Below are 19621 nucleotides of genomic sequence, written 5' to 3'. Positions count from 1 at the left end.
GAATACATTTATAAGGACAAAAATGGACATTTATTTTGGTACTTGAGGCTATTTTTTTGTGTAATCCCAGGTGGTGTTTTATGGCACATATACTGCTTTACTGCACTCCATTTACCTGAGCATAGACTTTGGCTAATCTAATCGTATCAGCTTCTTTAAGTCACTCTCGAGGTTCAGTGAAGGCCTTGTAGCATCTCTGCCACTTCTTTCAGTTCTTCTATATTTCTTTGAACTTCTTGGGGTATATATATTTATGTACTTGTATGCAAATTAACATAAGTAAAGGGACAGGTATCAAATTTAAGCAACTTTGAAGACAAAGGAGAAAATAGGGCTACCAAAAAAAAAAACAAAAAAAACTATAAAAGGTGTTACTCGTAGCAAACAAAAACAAATATTTGTTATATTTTTGAATTTGCACCTTTTAATTTAATTTAATTTAATTTAATTTAATTTAATTTAATTTAATTTAATTTAATTTAATTTAATTTAATTTAATTTAATTGGTAAATTTCTCATTTTATTTTATTTTATTTTATTATTTTTCATCAGTTTTTAAGGCATGTTGAATTCCAGACATTCCAGCATTGGCTAGTCACCAACCGAAACGCTTGATGTTTGGTTACGATCATGAAAACATATTGATTTTTTATATCTGAGCTCTTCTTGGTACATACTTTCTTTAACAATGATATTAAACTCAATCAGTAACTCAGCAGAATGTCAAAGAGAGAACTCGAGAACGAAGACGACTTTCAATTCCAAAGCAAATTAAAAAAAACCTCTTATTTTCATCCTGGAGTTCTTGTTAAGAACTAACACCTCAAGGTTCCTGCTCTCGCTGAGAATACCGGGCTTTCGCCAACACAATTAAACCCAAGAACAAATTAAAAAGTGATATAATGTAAAGCTGTGGTTTAGAGCTTAGTGTTGAGGCGGCTGTAATGGACTGTATACGCTGTATTCGAGGATAATCTGCTGCTTCTTCTTCTTTACACGGCCAGAATGTCCTGAACCTTTGACGTCTCGGTGTTCTGAATATAAGCGAATTTGCAGTAAGTGAATATAAAAGCTGAATGAGCAGAACAGGCTACCAGCTGAGCGCCAGAGAATTACAGAAAGCAATCCAAAGCCAAAATTAGGCTTTTTACTCATAACTGCCACTTCACACTGAAATTATCATGTCTGCCATAATGACTGCAGACATTAAAGCATCCTGTTCACTACTTATCAACGTTCTGGGGGCCATCTTTAGATAATACAACAGTATAACTGTAATAAATGTTATTTTATTAGGTCTAATATTACAAGTCTTTGTATTACTGTAAACACTAAAAGCCCCAAATCGCTTTTTTATACACTAGTGTTAATAAGAAGTAGAGAAGCAATGAAAGTCACATTTGGGTCAGGTTTAGATATCAGGTACTGTTTAGGATTTTTAAGGAAAATCAAGCCACACATAAATACCAAGATAAATACAGGACATGTTGCGTTGTATTTAAGTTAATTACTAGCATAATAATGAAGGAACTAGTACGGACCGGATCAATAGAGCTAATTGTCCTGATATATAATTCATCATAATAACACCCTTTTAAATTATACATGTGCTTATTGATCCTTGTCGATTGCATTATTGAGTTTTCAAACGGCAAAATGTCACGACATCTGTAACTGTGTGTTATTTAGGGTTTTTTGTTTGTTTTTTTACATTAATTTTTTTTTTTTTTACTTTTTTAAAATTTACATTATTATTATTTTTTTTTTTTTATTACATTTTTTAAATTATTTTATACATCTATGACACCACAAAATTCTTGAATCTGATTGGTCAGATTTGTTTTAAAAAAATGATGTAAAAATGACATAAATTTGTAAAACTTTTTTTACATTACTTTTTCAAAATATTATGTTAATTCTATTATGTTAATTTTTTATTTACATTATTTTTTAAATTAATTTCTTTTAGGTTTTTTTTTTTTTTACATACATCTATTAGACACCAATCTGATTGGTAAGATGGTGGCTGAGACAGTTTCCTATGAATCTATATGTTCTAATTTATTCAAAAAATGATATATTTTTTTTGTTTTTGATATAGAAGAGTTAACATTTATTGAGCATACTTTATAAAGTGCATGTATAGAGTCTGTGTTATGTTGTTTTTTTGTTTGTTAAATTCTTTACATTTTTTTACATTACATGTTTTTATTGTTTACATATATTTTTTTAATTATTATTATTATTTAACTTTTTTACATACATCTATTACGTACATACCCCAAAATTCTTGAATCTGATTGGTTGATGATATATTGATATATATGATATTTATCATGATGATATATATTTGTTTATATATTGTTTATTTTGTTTTTGATATGGATGAGTTAACAGTACAAGCGCTTTGTAATGGTCTATAAACAATTGTCCAAGCCTTCAGTCTTCATTTTTCTCTGAAATACATATTAATAACTTCAATAACAAGATAAAAGACTGAATAGATGCTGTAACAAAAGTAATAAAAGAAGCTAATTATCCTGGATATACATTCCACAGTCTTAAAGCTATAAATAAATAAGATTTCCACTCTTTGTGTCATTCTTGATTTAATAAAAAGTAGTTCAATTAGCAAATTGTATTAGTATATAAAAGCAATACAACACTCAAGACTAAATAACAAAGTAATAATAGTAAATAAGAATAATCTAAGATTATCGAGTCATTTATTATGTAAAAAAAGTCATCATTATGTTATATTAGTGTAATTTATTCCCTTGTTTATTTGATTGGTCTAATAAAAACTTCACTTCACAATATAATAGAGTTTCTAATTATAATTAAGCTTCTACTTTCTTCTCATACAGTTCAGATGCTGGAAATTCAAGGACGTTAATAATAACGCTTATCAGAGACATCAGCTACTGTCTGTCCCTCTTTTCTTTTTCTACAAGAAGATGAATTTAGGCACTTTCATTGTGTTTGGGTTAATTACTGTCCTTAACCCGAGCCTGCTTTTGGAGTTTTGAGATGGGAATTAAATGATGGATCAGATGCTTTTCTGAACCCTATTTTCTAAGTTGACAAAGTTCCTCAAGTCGCAGGAAAAGAAATCTTTTTTTTTTATTTCGATGCCAAGAAACAAAATGAAACAAGAGGCGACTCATTCGGTTGTTGCTTTAGAGATGGGGATGTGGTAGCTTTAGTGGTTAAAGTGTTGTACTATGGAAGGTTGTGAGTTTGAATCCCAGGTCTACTAAGCTGCTACCTCTGGGCCCTTGGGAATGTAGTGTTGAGTAGTGAGAATGGTGGTGTGTGTTGGGAATGTAGTGTTGAGTGGTGAGAATGTGGTATGTTGGTAATGTAGTGATAAATAGGTAGAATGTGGTGTTTTGGGAATGTAGTGTTGAGTAGGGAGAATGTGGTGTGTTGGGAATGTAGTGTTGAGTAGTGAGAATGGTGGTGTGTGTTGGGAATGTAGTGTTGAGTGGTGAGAATGTGGTATGTTGGTAATGTAGTGATAAATAGGGAGAATGTGGTGTGTTGGGAATGTAGTGTTGAGTAGGGAGAATGTGGTGTGTTGGGAATGTAGTGTTGAGTAGGGAGAATGTGGTGTGTTGGGAATGTAGTGTTGAGTAGGGAGAATGTGGTGTGTTGGGAATGTAGTGTTGAGTAGGGAGAATGTGGTGCGTTGGTAATGTAGTGATAAATAGGGAGAATGTGGTGTGTTGGGAATGTAGTGATAAATAGGGAGAATGTGGTGTGTTGGGAATGTAGTGATAAATAGGGAGAATTTGGTGTGTTGGGAATGTGGTGTTGAGTAGGGAGAATGATGGTGTGTGTTGGGAATATGGTGTTGAGTAGGGAGAATGATGGTGTGTTGGGAATGTAGTATTGAGTAGGGAGAATGTGGTGTGTTGGGAATGTAGTGTTGAGTAGGGAGAATGTGGTGTGTTGGGAATGTAGTGTTGAGTAGGGAGAATGTGGTGTGTTGGTAATGTAGTGATAAATAGGGAGAATGTGGTGTGTTGGGAATGTAGTGATAAATAGGGAGAATGTGGTGTGTTGGGAATGTAGTGATAAATAGGGAGAATTTGGTGTGTTGGGAATGTGGTGTTGAGTAGGGAGAATGATGGTGTGTGTTGGGAATGTGGTGTTGAGTAGGGAGAATGATGGTGTGTTGGGAATGTAGGGTTGAGTAGTGAGAATGACGGTGTGTTGGGAATGTAGGGTTGAGTAGTGAGAATGATGGTGTGTTGGGAATGTAGGGTTGAGTAGTGAGAATGACGGTGTGTTGGGAATGTAGGGTTGAGTAGGGAGAATGATGGTGTGTGTTGGGAATGTAGGGTTGAGTAGTGAGAATGATGGTGTGTTGGGAATGTAGGGTTGAGTAGTGAGAATGATGGTGTGTTGGGAATGTAGGGTTGAGTAGTGAGAATGACGGTGTGTTGGGAATGTAGGGTTGAGTAGGGAGAATGATGGTGTGTTGGGAATGTAGGGTTGAGTAGTGAGAATGACGGTGTGTTGGGAATGTAGGGTTGAGTAGTGAGAATGATGGTGTGTTGGGAATGTAGGGTTGAGTAGTGAGAATGATGGTGTGTTGGGAATGTAGGGTTGAGTAGTGAGAATGACGGTGTGTTGGGAATGTAGGGTTGAGTAGTGAGAATGATGGTGTGTTGGGAATGTAGGGTTGAGTAGGGAGAATGATGGTGTGTGTTGGGAATGTGGTGTTGAGTAGGGAGAATGATGGTGTGTTGGGAATGTAGGGTTGAGTAGTGAGAATGACGGTGTGTTGGGAATGTAGGGTTGAGTAGTGAGAATGATGGTGTGTTGGGAATGTAGGGTTGAGTAGTGAGAATGATGGTGTGTGTTGGGAATGGAAATATTATTTGGACTCAGAAGAGTGTGTAAATCTGTAGCATGAACTGTAAGCACTCTCTCCAGTGACTGTTAACAGTGTTAACGTCAAATGGGATGGCACTCCAGTAAAGTGCTGCACTGTGCCAAATCGAACAACCTCAAGCTCCCAGAAATTTCATTAAAGTTTCTCTTATTCATTCCTCTAAAACGTTCCTCAGAGCCTCGTCCTCAGACTTCATCCCTCTCTTTCGTTCTTCTTAAGTTTCCTTCTCTGTCTTTTTGTCATCCACTTGTTACCCAATTCCATGCTTTTTCTATCTTTCTCTGGTTTACTTTGATCACCTGAAGCCTTGGGGTATTCTTGGTATTCTCAGACCCAGTGTGAAAAGTTTTCTTGTTGGCCAGCTCAGGGAGTTGGGGTCCCAGCTTAGCAATATTTTATTTTTTCTTTTGGCCTCAAGTATTTTGTCAGACCTAATAGGCTAAATTTTTGAGCCTGCCAAACATCAAGCTGGAGGTTTTTCAGGATAAATTGTGGAGAGCTGGACTGAATCAAACATAAACTCAAAATACTAAAAGAATGACAAATCACTTAACTGCCCAAAAGCCAGTGTAGGACCTTTGAGTTAGTGCTTTAAGCTCTGAACTGCTTAGCTCTGTGCTTTGTTTAGCTTCTTGAATGAATTGATTTAGTTTGTGAGGTTGGTGGTGTTTTACGAATGCAGTATTTGTAAGAATAATTGTGTATGGGATAAAAGTTAGGAATAAAAAGTTGAATAAAGTAGTGAGAAGGTGCTGTGATGGGAATGTAGTGTTGGGGAGAATGGTGTTGGGAATGTAGGGTTGTGTAGTGAGAAGGTGGTGTGTTGGTGAGAATGGTTGTGTATTGAGAATATAGTGTTTGGTACTGGGAACGGTTGTGTCTTTGTAATGTAGTGTTAAGTAGTGAGAAGGTGGTGTGTTGGGAATGCAGTGTTGAGTAGTAGAATGATGGTGAGTTTGGAATGTAGTGTTAAGTAAAGAGAAGGTGGTGTTTTGGGCATGTAGTGTTGAGTAGTGAGAATGATTGTGTGTTTGGGAATGTGGTGTTGAATAGTGAGACGGATGTGTGTTGAAATTGTAGTGTTGGTGAGAACGGTTGTGTATTGAGGACATAGTGTTTGGCACTGGGAATGGTTGTGTGTTGGGAATGTAAAGATGAGTAATGAGAATGATGGTGTGTGTTGGGAATTTGGTGTTGAGTAGTGAGAATGATGGTGTGTTGGGAATGTAGTGTTGAGTAGTGAGAAGGTGGTGTGTTGGGAATGCAGTGTTGGTAAGAATGGTTGTGTATTGGGAATATAGCTTTTGGCACTGAGACTGGTAGTGTGTTTGGAATATAACATGGGAAAGAAAAAATGTATTGTTGAGAAGTGAGAATGATGGTGTCTGGAATGTAGAGTGGAGTAGTGAGAAGCTGGTGTGTTGGGAATGTGGTGTTGAGTTGTGATGATGGTGTGTTGGGAATGTGGTGTTAAGTAGTGATAAGGTGGTGTGTTGGTGAGAATGATTGTGTATTGAGAATATAGTGTTTGGCACTGGGAACAGTTATGTGTTTGGAATGTAATATGGGTAAGAAAGGATGTGTGTTGGGAATGTATCATTGAGTAGTGAGAAGGTGCTGTGCTAGGAATGTGGTGTTGATGAGAGGTTGTGTTTGGGGGAATATAGTGTTGGGTGGTGGGAATGAGGTATGTTGGGAATGTGGTGTTGGTGAGAGGTTGTATTTTGGGGAAAGTAAGGTGGGAATTGCTGAGTAGTGAGAAGGTGCTGTGTTGGGAATGTCATGTTGAGTAATGAGAAGGTGCTGTGTTGGGAATGTCATGTTGAGTAATGAGAAGGTGCTGTGTTGGGAATGTCATGTTGAGTAGTGAGAAGGTGCTGTGTTGGGAATGTCATGTTGAGTAATGAGAAGGTGCTGTGTTGGGAATGTTATGTTGGGTAAAAGTGTTGGGTGGTGAGAATGAGTGTGTGTTAATAATGCAGTGTTGGTGAGAATATTAGTATGTTGGGAATGTACTGTGAATGTCAGTCTTTCCCCGGCCCCGCCCCTCTTTTCCTCTCCAACAGTGAAGCTTTTCTCTCACTTTCTCACTGGAGTGAGCAGAATTGGCTCTGAAAACTGATTCATATGCAGTAGCGTGATTGATCCAGTGTTGTATCCAACACTCCTCTTAAAGATACCTGACTATGCACTTTTGTGACAAACAGGAAGTCATCGATTTTATTAGCATCCTGAAATGCCTGTGCATCTTTCTGCAGGACTATAGGCCACACCACTTCTATTTACAGCCTGTTGTTACCGCCGTGTTTCTGCTAATTATTGTTGTCTTGCTGGATAATGACTAATTTTCAAAAGCTTGTGTGAAAAGGCGCATACATTAATCACTGCCCTTCCCTCCGGAGGCCACTAATAGAAATGTCTTGCCCTCTGTCAGACCCCACATCACATTTGCTGTTTACATGATGCTTGTATCACCAATATTTCCGCAGCTCTAATGGACCCATTCAAAATCCTGAATTAAAGCCAAATAAGTTATTAAAGCTTATTTTTTAAACTTTTGAGCTTTTTAATGGAGTAATTTAGGCAAAAAAGGTCACTGTTTAGCCTCTAATGAAGCCATCAGTATGAAAATTGCTGTGATGGTGTGGAGATAAACAGGAAGCTAGATGCTCCTGCTCAAATGGTTGATCTTCAGATATCAAAGAAACCATTGATGCATCTCTTCAGCTTTTTTCCCCCTATAGACGTATCTATTGAGTTGCCAGAGATGGTGTACCAGTGGGGTACATTTATACTGGCTGATGATGAGCATAGCTTTTGATAATGATGTAAACATAGGAAGTTTTTGATTGGCTGTAGCTGTGGAATGATACTGATTGGCTAACAAGACTTGAGCTCATTATCTTCTCAGTCATATTAATCTTTATGAAGGGGCTTCAAGATTTCATTAAACCAGAACAAACTTGCTAAGACTAATATGTTGTATTATCGTGCATCATGTTCATGAAGTGCCAGTTCTGTATGTAGTAAAGCCCCACCCACTCCCAGAAAAATAACCCATCCCCTGTCCCAGAAAAACAGATCCAGATTGCTGTCAGAAAGACAGCAGCCTCTGTGCTAATTAGCGGAGATGGAAAGAGATGTTGCTTTTATTTCCCTTTCATGTAACAAGCTAAGACAGAGGCAATATGTGTAATTGCATCATGATGAGGGGAAGAAAATAACCATCTGAGTCTGGTGCATCATGTGAACCTTACAAAGTGCAAAACTGTTAGGCACATTGTCTTTTTTCACACACAGAGAGCTGCAGCACGACGCAGTGAGAAACCACGTCTCTGTCCGGGTGCTATCGCACGTTTTTTGGTATAGAAGTGCTTCCATCCAAAAGACACACACACACACACACACAGTGAAGGCTTGTTTATTTGCTGCTCGTCTTTTTGGCTTTGTGTTGCAGGTAAAGTTAGCGGTAGATTCTAGACACGCACAAGGATCGTTAAGCTGTGATACTCCAGTGCAATAAGTACTCACTTGAAATCAGCTAAAGGTCATTAAACTGAAAGCTGTTCCTGCTCTGATTTGCCGCTATATCATCAGGGTTTCATATTTGCAAATGGACATTATGAAATTGAAGATTTTAGGATGGAAAAAAACTCTGTTTTCTGACTTGCTGTATACTTCTGATTATGGAGCCCTGGAATGCTTTTGATTGGCTTGTAATGACATAATGTAGTAATTATGATCTTTGTCCAATTCACATCATATGCGACTGCATTTGATTCAGTACCTACCACATTCGATTCAGTACCTACTGCATTTGATTCACTACCTATCATCTTCCAATTCAGTACCTATCACCCTCAATTGAGTACCTGTTGCATTTGATTCAATGTCTACTGCATTCAATTCAGTACCTACCTCATTTGATACAGTGAGCCCCGCATTCGATTCAGTACCTCCTGCATTTAATTCAATATCCAGTGCGTTCGATTCGGTACCTACTACCGCATTTGATCCAAAACCTGCTACGGCATGATTCAGCACACACTGCATTTTATTCAGCACCTACCGCATGTGATTCAGTACCTATGTCATTCGATTCATCTTCTACATTCAAGTCAGTACCTCCTGCATTCGGTTCAACATCTAGTACTTTCAATTTAGTACATGCTACTACATTAGATTCTGTGCCTACTGCATTTCGTTCAGAACCTACCGCATGTGATTCAGTACCGACTAATGCATTCAATTCAGCACCTACTGCATTCGATTCAGTACCTCCTGCATTCAGTTTAATAGCTAGTACATTCAATTCAGTACCTACTGTATTATATTTGACTCTGTGCCTACTGACTTCAATTCAGAACCTACTGCATGTGATTCAGTATCGAATGCATTCAATTCATTAACTTCTGTATTCAGTTCAGTACTTAGTACAGCATTTGATTCAGTACCTACTGCATGCGATTCAGTACCTATGTCATTCAGTTCATTACCTTTTGCATTCGATTTAGTACCAACTACTGCATTTGATTCAGCACCTACTACATTCGATTCAGTACCTGTCATTCGATTCACTGTCTACTACATTCAATTCAGTACCTACTGCTACATTTGATTCTGTGCCTACTGAATTTAACTGAGAACCTACTGCACGTGATTCAGTACCTTCTGCATTCGATTCAGTACTTCTGTACTACTGCTCTCCATTTAAAATACTCTCCATTTATTTTGAGAGAATGTGTTTCTTGACAGCTGATTGTTGATCTCTGTACCATGCTACCTAATAGGCTAACAAACTTAGTTATTTAGCATACAGGCTAATCGATTATAGTTATAATGCTGTCTTTCATAGCAACTTTCTAATCCCCAGTCACGGGCATCTTCCACAAGCTTTCTGATGACTGCTATGTTTTGTTGTTTTGTTTTTTTTTCACAGTGAATGCTCCCACAGTGATCTACGCCTCTGTCTGGTAGTTAATGCATACTGTATGCACTTTGCTCTTTTACAGTAATTGCCGTCCCTTTAATGCGAGCAAAAACCAGCATCCGCTCACAAGGAGGCCAGACACGTATGCTTTTAATAGCAGGTGTAAATGCACGGGTGTGAACGTTAGATGTGCGTAATGCTGAGCTATACGTTAATATCTGGCGTAAAAGGGGCCTTAGAGATATTGCAGTGTGTAATTTAACCTCTTTGGCTTGCTATTTAAAAAGCAATATATACAGCTGTGCTACTACAAGGGCTAAGCGATGTGAAGTCGATCGTAAACGGATCAGCTGCTAATAAAGACTGAGGCTTCAAACAGAAACAACACCGAGGTGGAGAAAATCATGCTTCATGTAATTACGTCTTCTCTCGCTTTCATAAGCTGTGCCTTTGTGTCGTTCACTGAATCTAGTCATTTTTCTATTCGCATTTCATCCCAGACTTTTTCTCTGCTCTCCTTCTCTAAGATTTGTTTACATGTCTCATTATATTTTGCACAAAAGCTTTAAGGCCTAGAAACGAATATGTAAAAAACAACTGACCATTTTCAGAAAAAATGTCTCCAAATTTCAGAGCGTCCTTAGTAAACATAGTTAGCAAATGTTAACCGCAGTATTCTGTATACCTGCCGAATGTTAGCTATGTATCAGACATTGCTAGATTTACTTTCACATTAATGAATTAAAACATTCCCCATGTTGAAAAAGGGGCAGGGCCAGAGGCATCTATAAATACTGGAAAGTTTAAAATTCTGCATAACTGTCAATCAATTTATAATTATATATGTTTATATGTTTTGGTATATAACTGAGTGTGTGCTTGTACCAGAAAAGTTCACTCGTGTACCAAAAATGTCCACTCTTGTTCCAGAACTGTCCACTCTTATACCAAAAGGGTCCACTGTTGTTCCAGAACTGTCCACAATTTTCCCAAAAATCCAGTCTTGTACCAGAACTGTCCACTCTTTTACCAGAAAATTCTCTCTTACCAAAAAAGTTCCCTTTCTTTCAAGAAAAGTCCACTCTCATACCAAAAAAGTCCACTCTCGTACTAGAGCTGTCCACTCTTGTACCAAAAATGTCCACTCTCCTACAAGAAAAGTCCACTCTCGTACCAAAATGTCCACTCTCCAACAAGAAAAGTCCACTCTCCTGCTAAAAGTCTACCTTCATATCAGAAAAGTCTAATCTTGTACCATGGATGTTCACTCTCATACCAGAAAAGTCCAATCTTATACAAAAAATGTTCACTTACATACCAAAATAGTCCAATCTCAAACCAAAAATGTCCACTCTGTTACCAGAAAAGTCTAATCTAATACCAAAAAAGTCCACTTTCATACCAGAAAAGTCCAATCTCATCCCAAAAGTGTCCAATCTCATACCAGAACTGTCCATTCTCCTACCAGAAAACTCCCAGCTCTGGTTGAATCAGCCCTCATGATCTGACCTAGTTTAATCCAGGGTCACCATGACAAGATCCTTCCTCTCCAGCTGTAGAAAAACACAGGGGTTGAATTGTTGAAGCTGACAGCTCACTGTTGAATCTGCCACCTCGTGTTATAGCACCAAGATCCAGATAAGAACCAGGAGAGTTCCTTTCAACTGGGAGAGGTGTCAGAAAGAGAATTGATTTGATAGAAATTATTAATGTTAGACCCTTTGGAGGATGTCAAGACTTTCCTGTGGCATCATAAAAGAATTCCAACACATCGTTCATGTCGAAATTTAAATGAAGGAAGTCACTGACCTTATGGAATTGTCATATTAAACATACACTATATTGCCAAAAGTTTTGGGACACCCCTCCAAATCACTGAATTTAGGTGTTGTTTTTCAGGGCTTGGGCTTGAACACCTTTGGGATGAATTTGAGCAGAGACTGTGAGCCAGGCCAAAACTATGATGTCTGCCTTTACATGCTTATGAATGTAATATGGAGTTGGCCCGCCCTTTGCAGCCATAACAGCTTCAACTCTTCTGGGAAGGCTTTCCACAAGGTTTAGGAGTGTGTTTATGGGAATTTTGGACCATTCCTCTACAAGGAGGTCAGGCACTGATGTTGGACCAGAAGGTCTGGTTCACAGTCTCCGCTCTAATTCATCCCAAAGGTGTTCTATCGGGTGGGGGTGCCAAACTCGCTCATCCATGTCTTTATGGACCTTGCTTGGTGCACTGGTGCACAGCCATGTTGGAACAGGAACATCCCCAAATTGTTCCTACAAAGTTGGGAGCATGAAAATGTCCAAAATGTCTTGGTATGCTGAAGCATTAAGAGTTCCTTTCACTGGAACTAAGCGGCAGAGGCCGACCCCTGAGAAACAACACCTGAATTCACTGATTTGGAGGGGTGTCCCAAAACTTTTGGCAATATACTGTATTTTGCATATTTATATCTAAGATGGATCGTAGTCAGACATCCAGACACTGTACTTGGACTGACTGACACAATATAAGGCTCATTCACAAGAAAGTCAAAAATTCTCCATTTTAGATACATTACATTGCCACAGGGAACTGCTTATTTTCAATTTAGTTTCCTCCAGTCATCCTGATTGAATGTCTCTATTTCTGTAATACACACAGATCCCTTTGTTGTTCAGTATTCCAAAGACTTTAGAAAGAAGACACTGACATTCGGTTTGTATTTCAAGCTGTCTACACCGTAGGTTGTTTATATAGGCTTCATTACTGGTTCGTGAGCCTCGGTGTGGAGCGCGGAAACGAAACAATCCCGATTTTTTTCTTTCTTTCCCGGGGTTTGTGCGTCATCCGGAGAATCCAAATTGAAAGTGAATTGTGAGAGCTGCGTTCTGTCGTGGCGGATCAATCCGGTGCGAGAGCTCTCAACATGGCTGACTGTGTGATTGATTCCTCTCGTTGTAGCGTGCTCACTAACAGATGACACACTCACTGTTTCGAGTGCTAAACCACAATGAAACGTCTAAGTGAAGAAACAGCACAGGTTTATCAGCCTCCGGTCTCTTCTAGTTAGTATTTCTGAGTGGGGGGAAAAAAGCAACATGCAAATACATCAAGCTTTCATACTAATTAGTGACGATAATGAGGTCACATTTTACATTCATTACATTCATAGAAGGTAGAAAAAAATGATGCCAAAAGCGTACTTTGGTAGCTAATAAGAAGAAGAAAAAGCTGGATATAAAACTATGTATATACATTTAGAAGCAAGCTCACATACTAATTAAAAGCAGTGCAGAGGATTCTGGGAAAACCTTCTGACACAAATTTCCAGCATCAGAACAAGACATGTTTTCATACTTTTCATAAATTATCATTCTCACGTTCTCAAACACCTGTAAACACGTCGGGATTTCATGCTAATTAGAGCTGATGACTGACATTACTGGTGTTTTTATTCTTCTTCTTTTTTTTTTAAACGTAAGCTCTCAAGCTAAAAGCTAAAAGCCACCTCAGAATATATAAGCTGTCATGCTAATAAGGTTTAAACAATACCCAAGCTAGCACAGATTTCTGGGTAAATACAGCTTAAACATTCAGATGTAGCCATAGCAAAAAAAAAAATGCTAATAAACGTTGAAATATGAAAACTGTTAGCATGATATCAAGCCACAGGTTTTGTTTTTTTGTTTGTTTTTTGTTTCCAGAACCAAAATCAGGTCAAGGCTGCCACTCAAGCACAGGATTCTGTGTATAAAAATAGGGATAAATTGACTCGATGCTGTTTTACATTCAGCATTCATGCTAAGATACTGACCGATACTACTAAGTTCACTCTTAGCATCTTAAAAAGCCTGACAGATACACATGACATGATACACACAGTACTGTAGATAAAGACCGATATATATCCATCTTTTCAGGAAGACAAAACACCGTATTCTTCTCCACTGTGACAGAATCATGTGGGATCTTCACATTTGTTAAATGACATTTTTAATTTCTCCCTGTCTGTCTGTATTATTTTTTTTTTACTTTCCGGTTGCTATATCATAGCAAGCGTTCCTGCTAATTAGCTCTAAATAACTACCAACTCAACTGCCAGTCAGAATTCTGGGTAAAGACAGGCAACATATGTTGGCTGTAAACCGAAACACTCTCAGCATCGATGCCAAGATGCTAAATAGCATTACTTTCTTCAGTCGAAACAGCTTACTTCTTACATCCACAACAATACATCAAAAAACATGCTAGCATCATTAAAATACTACAATTCATAGTGATAATTATATGTTACCTTTAAAAGATTTGTTTGGAATCATCATGCTAATTAGAGCAATACAATTACCACTTCTGGGTTCTGGATAAAGACAGGGAAGAAATGTTGGTGTAAAGTGTCATTGCCAAGATGCCAGCTCCATTCGTCGTCATCTTTCTTTTTCAGCCTTGTTAGCGTCTTAATCTTAAGCTAATCAGACAAAATTACGGAATAAATGTTGTCTGGTCTGCGATGGACTGGCGACTTGTCCAGGGTGTACCCCTGTCTTTCGCCCAGTGTGTCCTGGGATAGGGTCCAGCAGATCCCTGTGACCCTAATTAGGAATAAAGCGGCTATAGAAAATGGATGGATGGATGGATGTTGTCTGGTCTTTTACTGTGCAGTTTCTACTAACCTCAGATTCCTCTTCTTTGCTAACTGGTGCTGAACTTCTGCTGTTGTAGTCGAATCCATCTCACGGTTGAAGAGCATGAAAAGCATTCTGAGATGTTTTTCTGCTCACCACACTGGTAAAGAGCGCTAACTTGTAGTAAGTGTTTCTGTCAGTTTGTACCAGACTTCGTTCATCAACAAAATATTTTATACCTCGATCTGCTCAGTCAGTGAACGTTTCTTTTTACCTTTCTGTGTAAACTCTAGAGACTTTCTTTCCATTGCTGTGGCACCAAAAATCTTGCCACGGTCACTGGTATTCTGGATGAAGTGAGCAACCATATTTCCTAATTCCAGTATAATAAATGGCTCTACTGATTTCTGTTCATTGTAATAACCTTTGAAGCCGGAGCTCCTCTGTAGCGTACAGGCTATATCCCTGCTGGACTGTGAAGGAGAGTGTGTGGAGTTCGACCTTTTGTTTTGACGGGTTCATTGTGTTACGGCTATAAAACGTGTGCGGGTGTAGTCGACTGAGTGAAGTTAACGGAACCTAGCCTTTGAATATAATGTGGCTGAAATGAAGTCTGCTAATGCTTACGGATAATCGGCAGGGCTTTGTGAGTAATCTGACTTTGAGGAGGACTTCATCACGGTTCAGTGGCTTAATGAGCACAGGGATGCTAGACAACACCTGTTTGTGTGTTAGTAGGTACCTGTGGGTTTATTTGATGGATATTATAGATGTTGGTTTTTATTCCCCGCTAGTAAATTCAGCAGTAAACTGAAGCACTCTCAAACTTTCTGCTCTTACTATACCGTAGGCAACAGCTAACACCCTCTACTAAACCTAGTCATGTGATCACTGTGAAACTTTCAAAAGTGAGCCTGAAGCTTAGTTTTCTTTGGACACAAACACCAGCAAGTATTCATTTTATGATTTATTCCATGCCGTCTCCTAGGATTTTTCCAATCTTACAGACTCATTACCTCATTTTTCTCTCTACTCTCTGTTCCCGTTAGTCATGCTGAGGAATATTTTTCACACATAAACACGCATTTAAATATGAAATAGCATTTACTTGACACTTTATTTAAATATAAAGTTGTACACATGCAAAACCGTGACATTGAGTTGTATGGTTGTCGTACCGTGAGTTTATCATGCTACTCCACCTCTGATTTGAGGCCTCGCACTTCCTCATTTCTGTGATCTGCTAATGGCGATCTGAGGTGCTCCGATTAGGCCGTGGATGTCGGGGAAGGTTTAATCAAAGGCTCGCATATGACATCATCGGCACGGCTCTTAATCTCATCCGAGCGTTAACGCCATGATACCGGTTCAGGGTTTATGACCCATGTAATTAGCTTTATTTGTATAGAGTAACAGGCACTCATTAAGTTCACAGGCCTGGAAGTGCAGCTCTGTCCACACTGCTAATAGTGTGCAGTTTAATGAGAAGAATGGAATTAACCCTTATGCTGTATATTTTCAAATTTTCACATTGCCTCTGCGTCTTATTTAGATTTCTGACTGTAAGGATTAAGATTTCTATACTGATGCTAAAATGACCAGACATAATGGGAGGTTTTAAAGCGGCGGTTTGTAAAGTTTACAGCCCTCACTCGGCCCTCCCATTTGGAATGAAAACCTGTCATGCCAACCTTCCTATTCCATCAACCAGTTCCTCCTGATGTATGTCTTTCCAATGGCCTTTTAAAGGAAAGTGGCTCAGACTTTATTTCTGGGCCATAAAACCAAAAATCAAGAAACCTTCTAGATCCATTGTTCCAGAGCTGTTCAGAATTACAGCTTCTTAAAAGTGTCTGTGAAGTTTTATGATTATTAAAGTCACATGCCTTGTGAGTTGCCTTTTAAGGAATACGTACAGAGCTGAGCTGGGGCGGAGCTTATTTCTGGGTCAGAAAAGAGTAAACATAAGCCTAAAATGAAGCAAATGGCGAGATCTGCTGTATGCCAGTGTTTAATAAAATGGCTGAAATTATGTGATTCTTCTGGGTCACCAATAAAAATTACATACTGCCTCTTTAAAATTGAAGTATTAATATAAATTGGGAAAATATGACCTGGGGCAATGAAGCATCCACTGCTAAGTAGTGAGCAAAACATGTGAGGTTAAGGGTGAGTGTAGGAGCGTGTATATAACAGCTTGCCTTTGTCTCTTGTGCCTCTCAGGTGTTTAAGCAGAAGGTGCTGGAGCTCGGTGAGAAGCTGCTGCCGGCATTCAACACTCCGACTGGCATCCCACGAGGAGTCATTAACCTGGGCAGGTACGTGTCGTGCTGAGCCACACGCCAGCTTTTCCTTTCAGGCTGTGTCAGGATACTCACCTTTCTATGCATTTTTAATACATAAGGTTGTCTAGGTGCCCTTCAGAGACAACACGATGCTTTGTGACTAACAATCCCCTGATTAGAAGATGTGATAAAAGCCGACAATGGATTAATACGATAATTAATGTGTTTGTACATTTTGCTTCTGTTTACTCTCCTCTTCACTTAGCCAAAAGTCTTTTTAAATGTAGTGTGTAATGTAGCACAGACGGGCTCGCTACCTCATTTCGTTGTGCGAGATGCGTAATGATAAAGCTGACTTTGACTTGATGATAGGTTTCAGCTGTTTCGGTGCATTATTTCACAATGTGCAGTAGGCATGATGCTAAATCGGAGGCTAAAATCGCGAGAAACAGAAAGCTTTCGCTGATACATTAAAGGTTTAAATCGATTCTTGCTATAATTACAGATTAGCGGTTAGTCCTCGTAATAAGATATTGGAAACTGATCGGGTCATGCCGTGTATTTTGGATTACAGCATGTTTTATTTATTTTTTTTTTTTGAAAGGACAGAGGTGTAGTGATGCAGAAATGTCATGTGTTCTGAATATCTTTTTAAAAAATTAACAAAAAAAGAACATAAACGCTGGATGTTACACAAAATAACTTAAATTCAGTATTTATATAATATTATATAATATTTATATAATTGTTTATTGAGCCTCAGCTCTGTGCTCAGATGAGTTTTTATTATTTCAACAGCAAAGTTTTGTTCACTTTTTTAAAAAAAAATTTTTTACCAATGAATTAAAGTGGCACATAATCCGCAATATAGATGTGTTTAGTTTTTGTCAATTCCATGTTTTTGTTTACATTTAGCTCCACCCTCAATCCTTGGAAATTCTGGTGAAGATTGGAAATCTTTGGAAAATAATTTTTTTTTTATATATATATTCATATATTCCTCTAATATAAAAATGTTTACATTTCCTCAACATTTCTTGCCTAGTCATGCCTCATGTCCCAGAACAGAGTGATATATGAGAAACCAGCAGTTGGAAGAATGCCAGCTTGTTCCCTGTAGTGACGATGTCGCTGGGTGCCCCTGCCCCTCTTCACTCTATTAGCCATTGATTTTTCCAGACCTAGAGATGCTCGGGCCATTCTGCCCCATGTGGGTAATGATGTAGAGCGCATTTCTAATGGAGGCCCAGTTTAGCATCTCTTTCATCTCCTTTTCTCCTCTGCATGACCTACGACAAAGCGACAGGAGAGCCATGGTTTTGTGTATTAGTGTATGACTGAGAGCTGAGGTTTTTACATTAGTGGTAGTAGCTGAAATGTTTATGAATACCACAGGATTTAAAGCTTATTTGTTTCTGTTGCGCCTCACATTTCTGTGTAATGTTCGGTGATTAAGGAGCTGACAGCCATAAAGCCATTTATTTTCTTGTAGCAAGATCGTGATTTTCTGCTTTTGCCATTTGGGAAGTGTTTAATAATAGATACATTCATTAGATGTTTAGCACATTTGCATCAGACCTCAGGGGTTGGGGTTCAATTCCATGTTTTCGGTGCTTCATGGGGGTTTCCTCTGGGTTCTCCGGTTTCTTCTACTATATATTATAGACTGTTTGGCATCTCTAAATTGTCCATAGTGTGTGAATGGGTTGGTGTGTGTGTGTGTGCGCGCATGTGTGTGGTTGCATCCTGTGATTGGTTGGCATCCCATCCAGGGCGTCCTCTGCCATGTGCAGTCCCATGGGATAGACTTCAGGTTCCCAGCAATATGAAGGATAAGTGTTACAGAAATTAGATGGATGGATGGATGGAAAGATGGATGGATGGATGGATGGATGTTCACTAGATGACTAAATATGGAGTGTAGAACTGGTAAAAATCAAATTTCTCAATGAAAGAGCTAGCAAAATAACTAAAATGTCTTTCCAGATAGGACAAAATTGAACAGACAGCCATTTGGTTAAAAAAAACACACTCTTAGTACACATTTTTTCCTCATGTCCCTGGCGATGTCATCAACAACTTCCTTATTTTTCTCCCTGCGAAATAAAGCCAGTTGGTTCAACCCCTCAAAGTTTTGACTCAGTCAGTCAACAGTAAACAATTTCCCCCTATTTTATGATTTGAAATTGTTTTAAATGTCACTCGTGTAGTATTTCGAGTCAATACCACTAAATTAAAACCAACTTTATTTGAAGACAGCAACAGCAGTGATTAAGCTACCTGATGGGATTTCCTCCCGCCATCTATGTCGCTTTTGTTTGTTTTGTTTTTTTTTCCTTTCCCACTGATATCTCGGATCGATTCTTTGAGACAAAAGTTTTCTCCCGGCCCTATCCACCTCCCCAGACATCGCTGCTATCGATTTTCCTTTCAGAAGGAAAGCGAGCCCTGGGCAGCTCTCACAATGAGAACTAGAAGCAGCAATTGCGTGAATTACACCCTCTTTCAGTGTGGTTCCTGCAGGCGCAAACAACAACACAGAAAGGGGCCTGGTCAGAAAAATAAAGCCGGGATTGCACTCTAGTCATATTGCCTAGTCCAGAGGTGTCCAAAATCAACCCCCAGGGCCAAACGCAGCCTGCGGATAGAGTTATCCTGACCCGTGGCTTATCTTTTACTGAGCATAATATAGTTCGAGAGTGGGCAATGAATTTCTGAAGGAGCCACATGAGGAACTGGGACTGTTGAGGGCCAAACCAATAGGCTGAAGTTAATATTAACAAAAATAATTATTATTTTGCTTTGGAAAAGCAGTAAAGTACATGGTTTTGATTAGCCTACTTTGACTGGTTAGACTACTTATTACAATATGGCTATGAAAATGTCTTGTAGATCACA

The 19621-nt window shown here is 38.6% G+C and overlaps 1 protein-coding gene across 1 annotated transcript in view; it reads left to right on the top strand.

The window, feature by feature from the left end:
* Window positions 1–19621, top strand: part of LOC131344471 (mannosyl-oligosaccharide 1,2-alpha-mannosidase IA) — a 246146-nt gene that overhangs the window by 210581 nt on the left and 15944 nt on the right. Inside the window, exon 5 of the mRNA XM_058376798.1 lies at window positions 16662–16756. Within this exon, the coding sequence (XP_058232781.1) occupies window positions 16662–16756 (95 nt within the window). The remainder of the gene's footprint in view (window positions 1–16661; window positions 16757–19621) is intronic.

This window comes from Hemibagrus wyckioides, linkage group LG23 (genome assembly GCF_019097595.1).
Source record: "Hemibagrus wyckioides isolate EC202008001 linkage group LG23, SWU_Hwy_1.0, whole genome shotgun sequence".
Classification (NCBI taxonomy): Eukaryota; Metazoa; Chordata; class Actinopteri; order Siluriformes; family Bagridae; genus Hemibagrus; species Hemibagrus wyckioides.
This window is presented reverse-complemented; position numbering and strand designations above follow the sequence as displayed.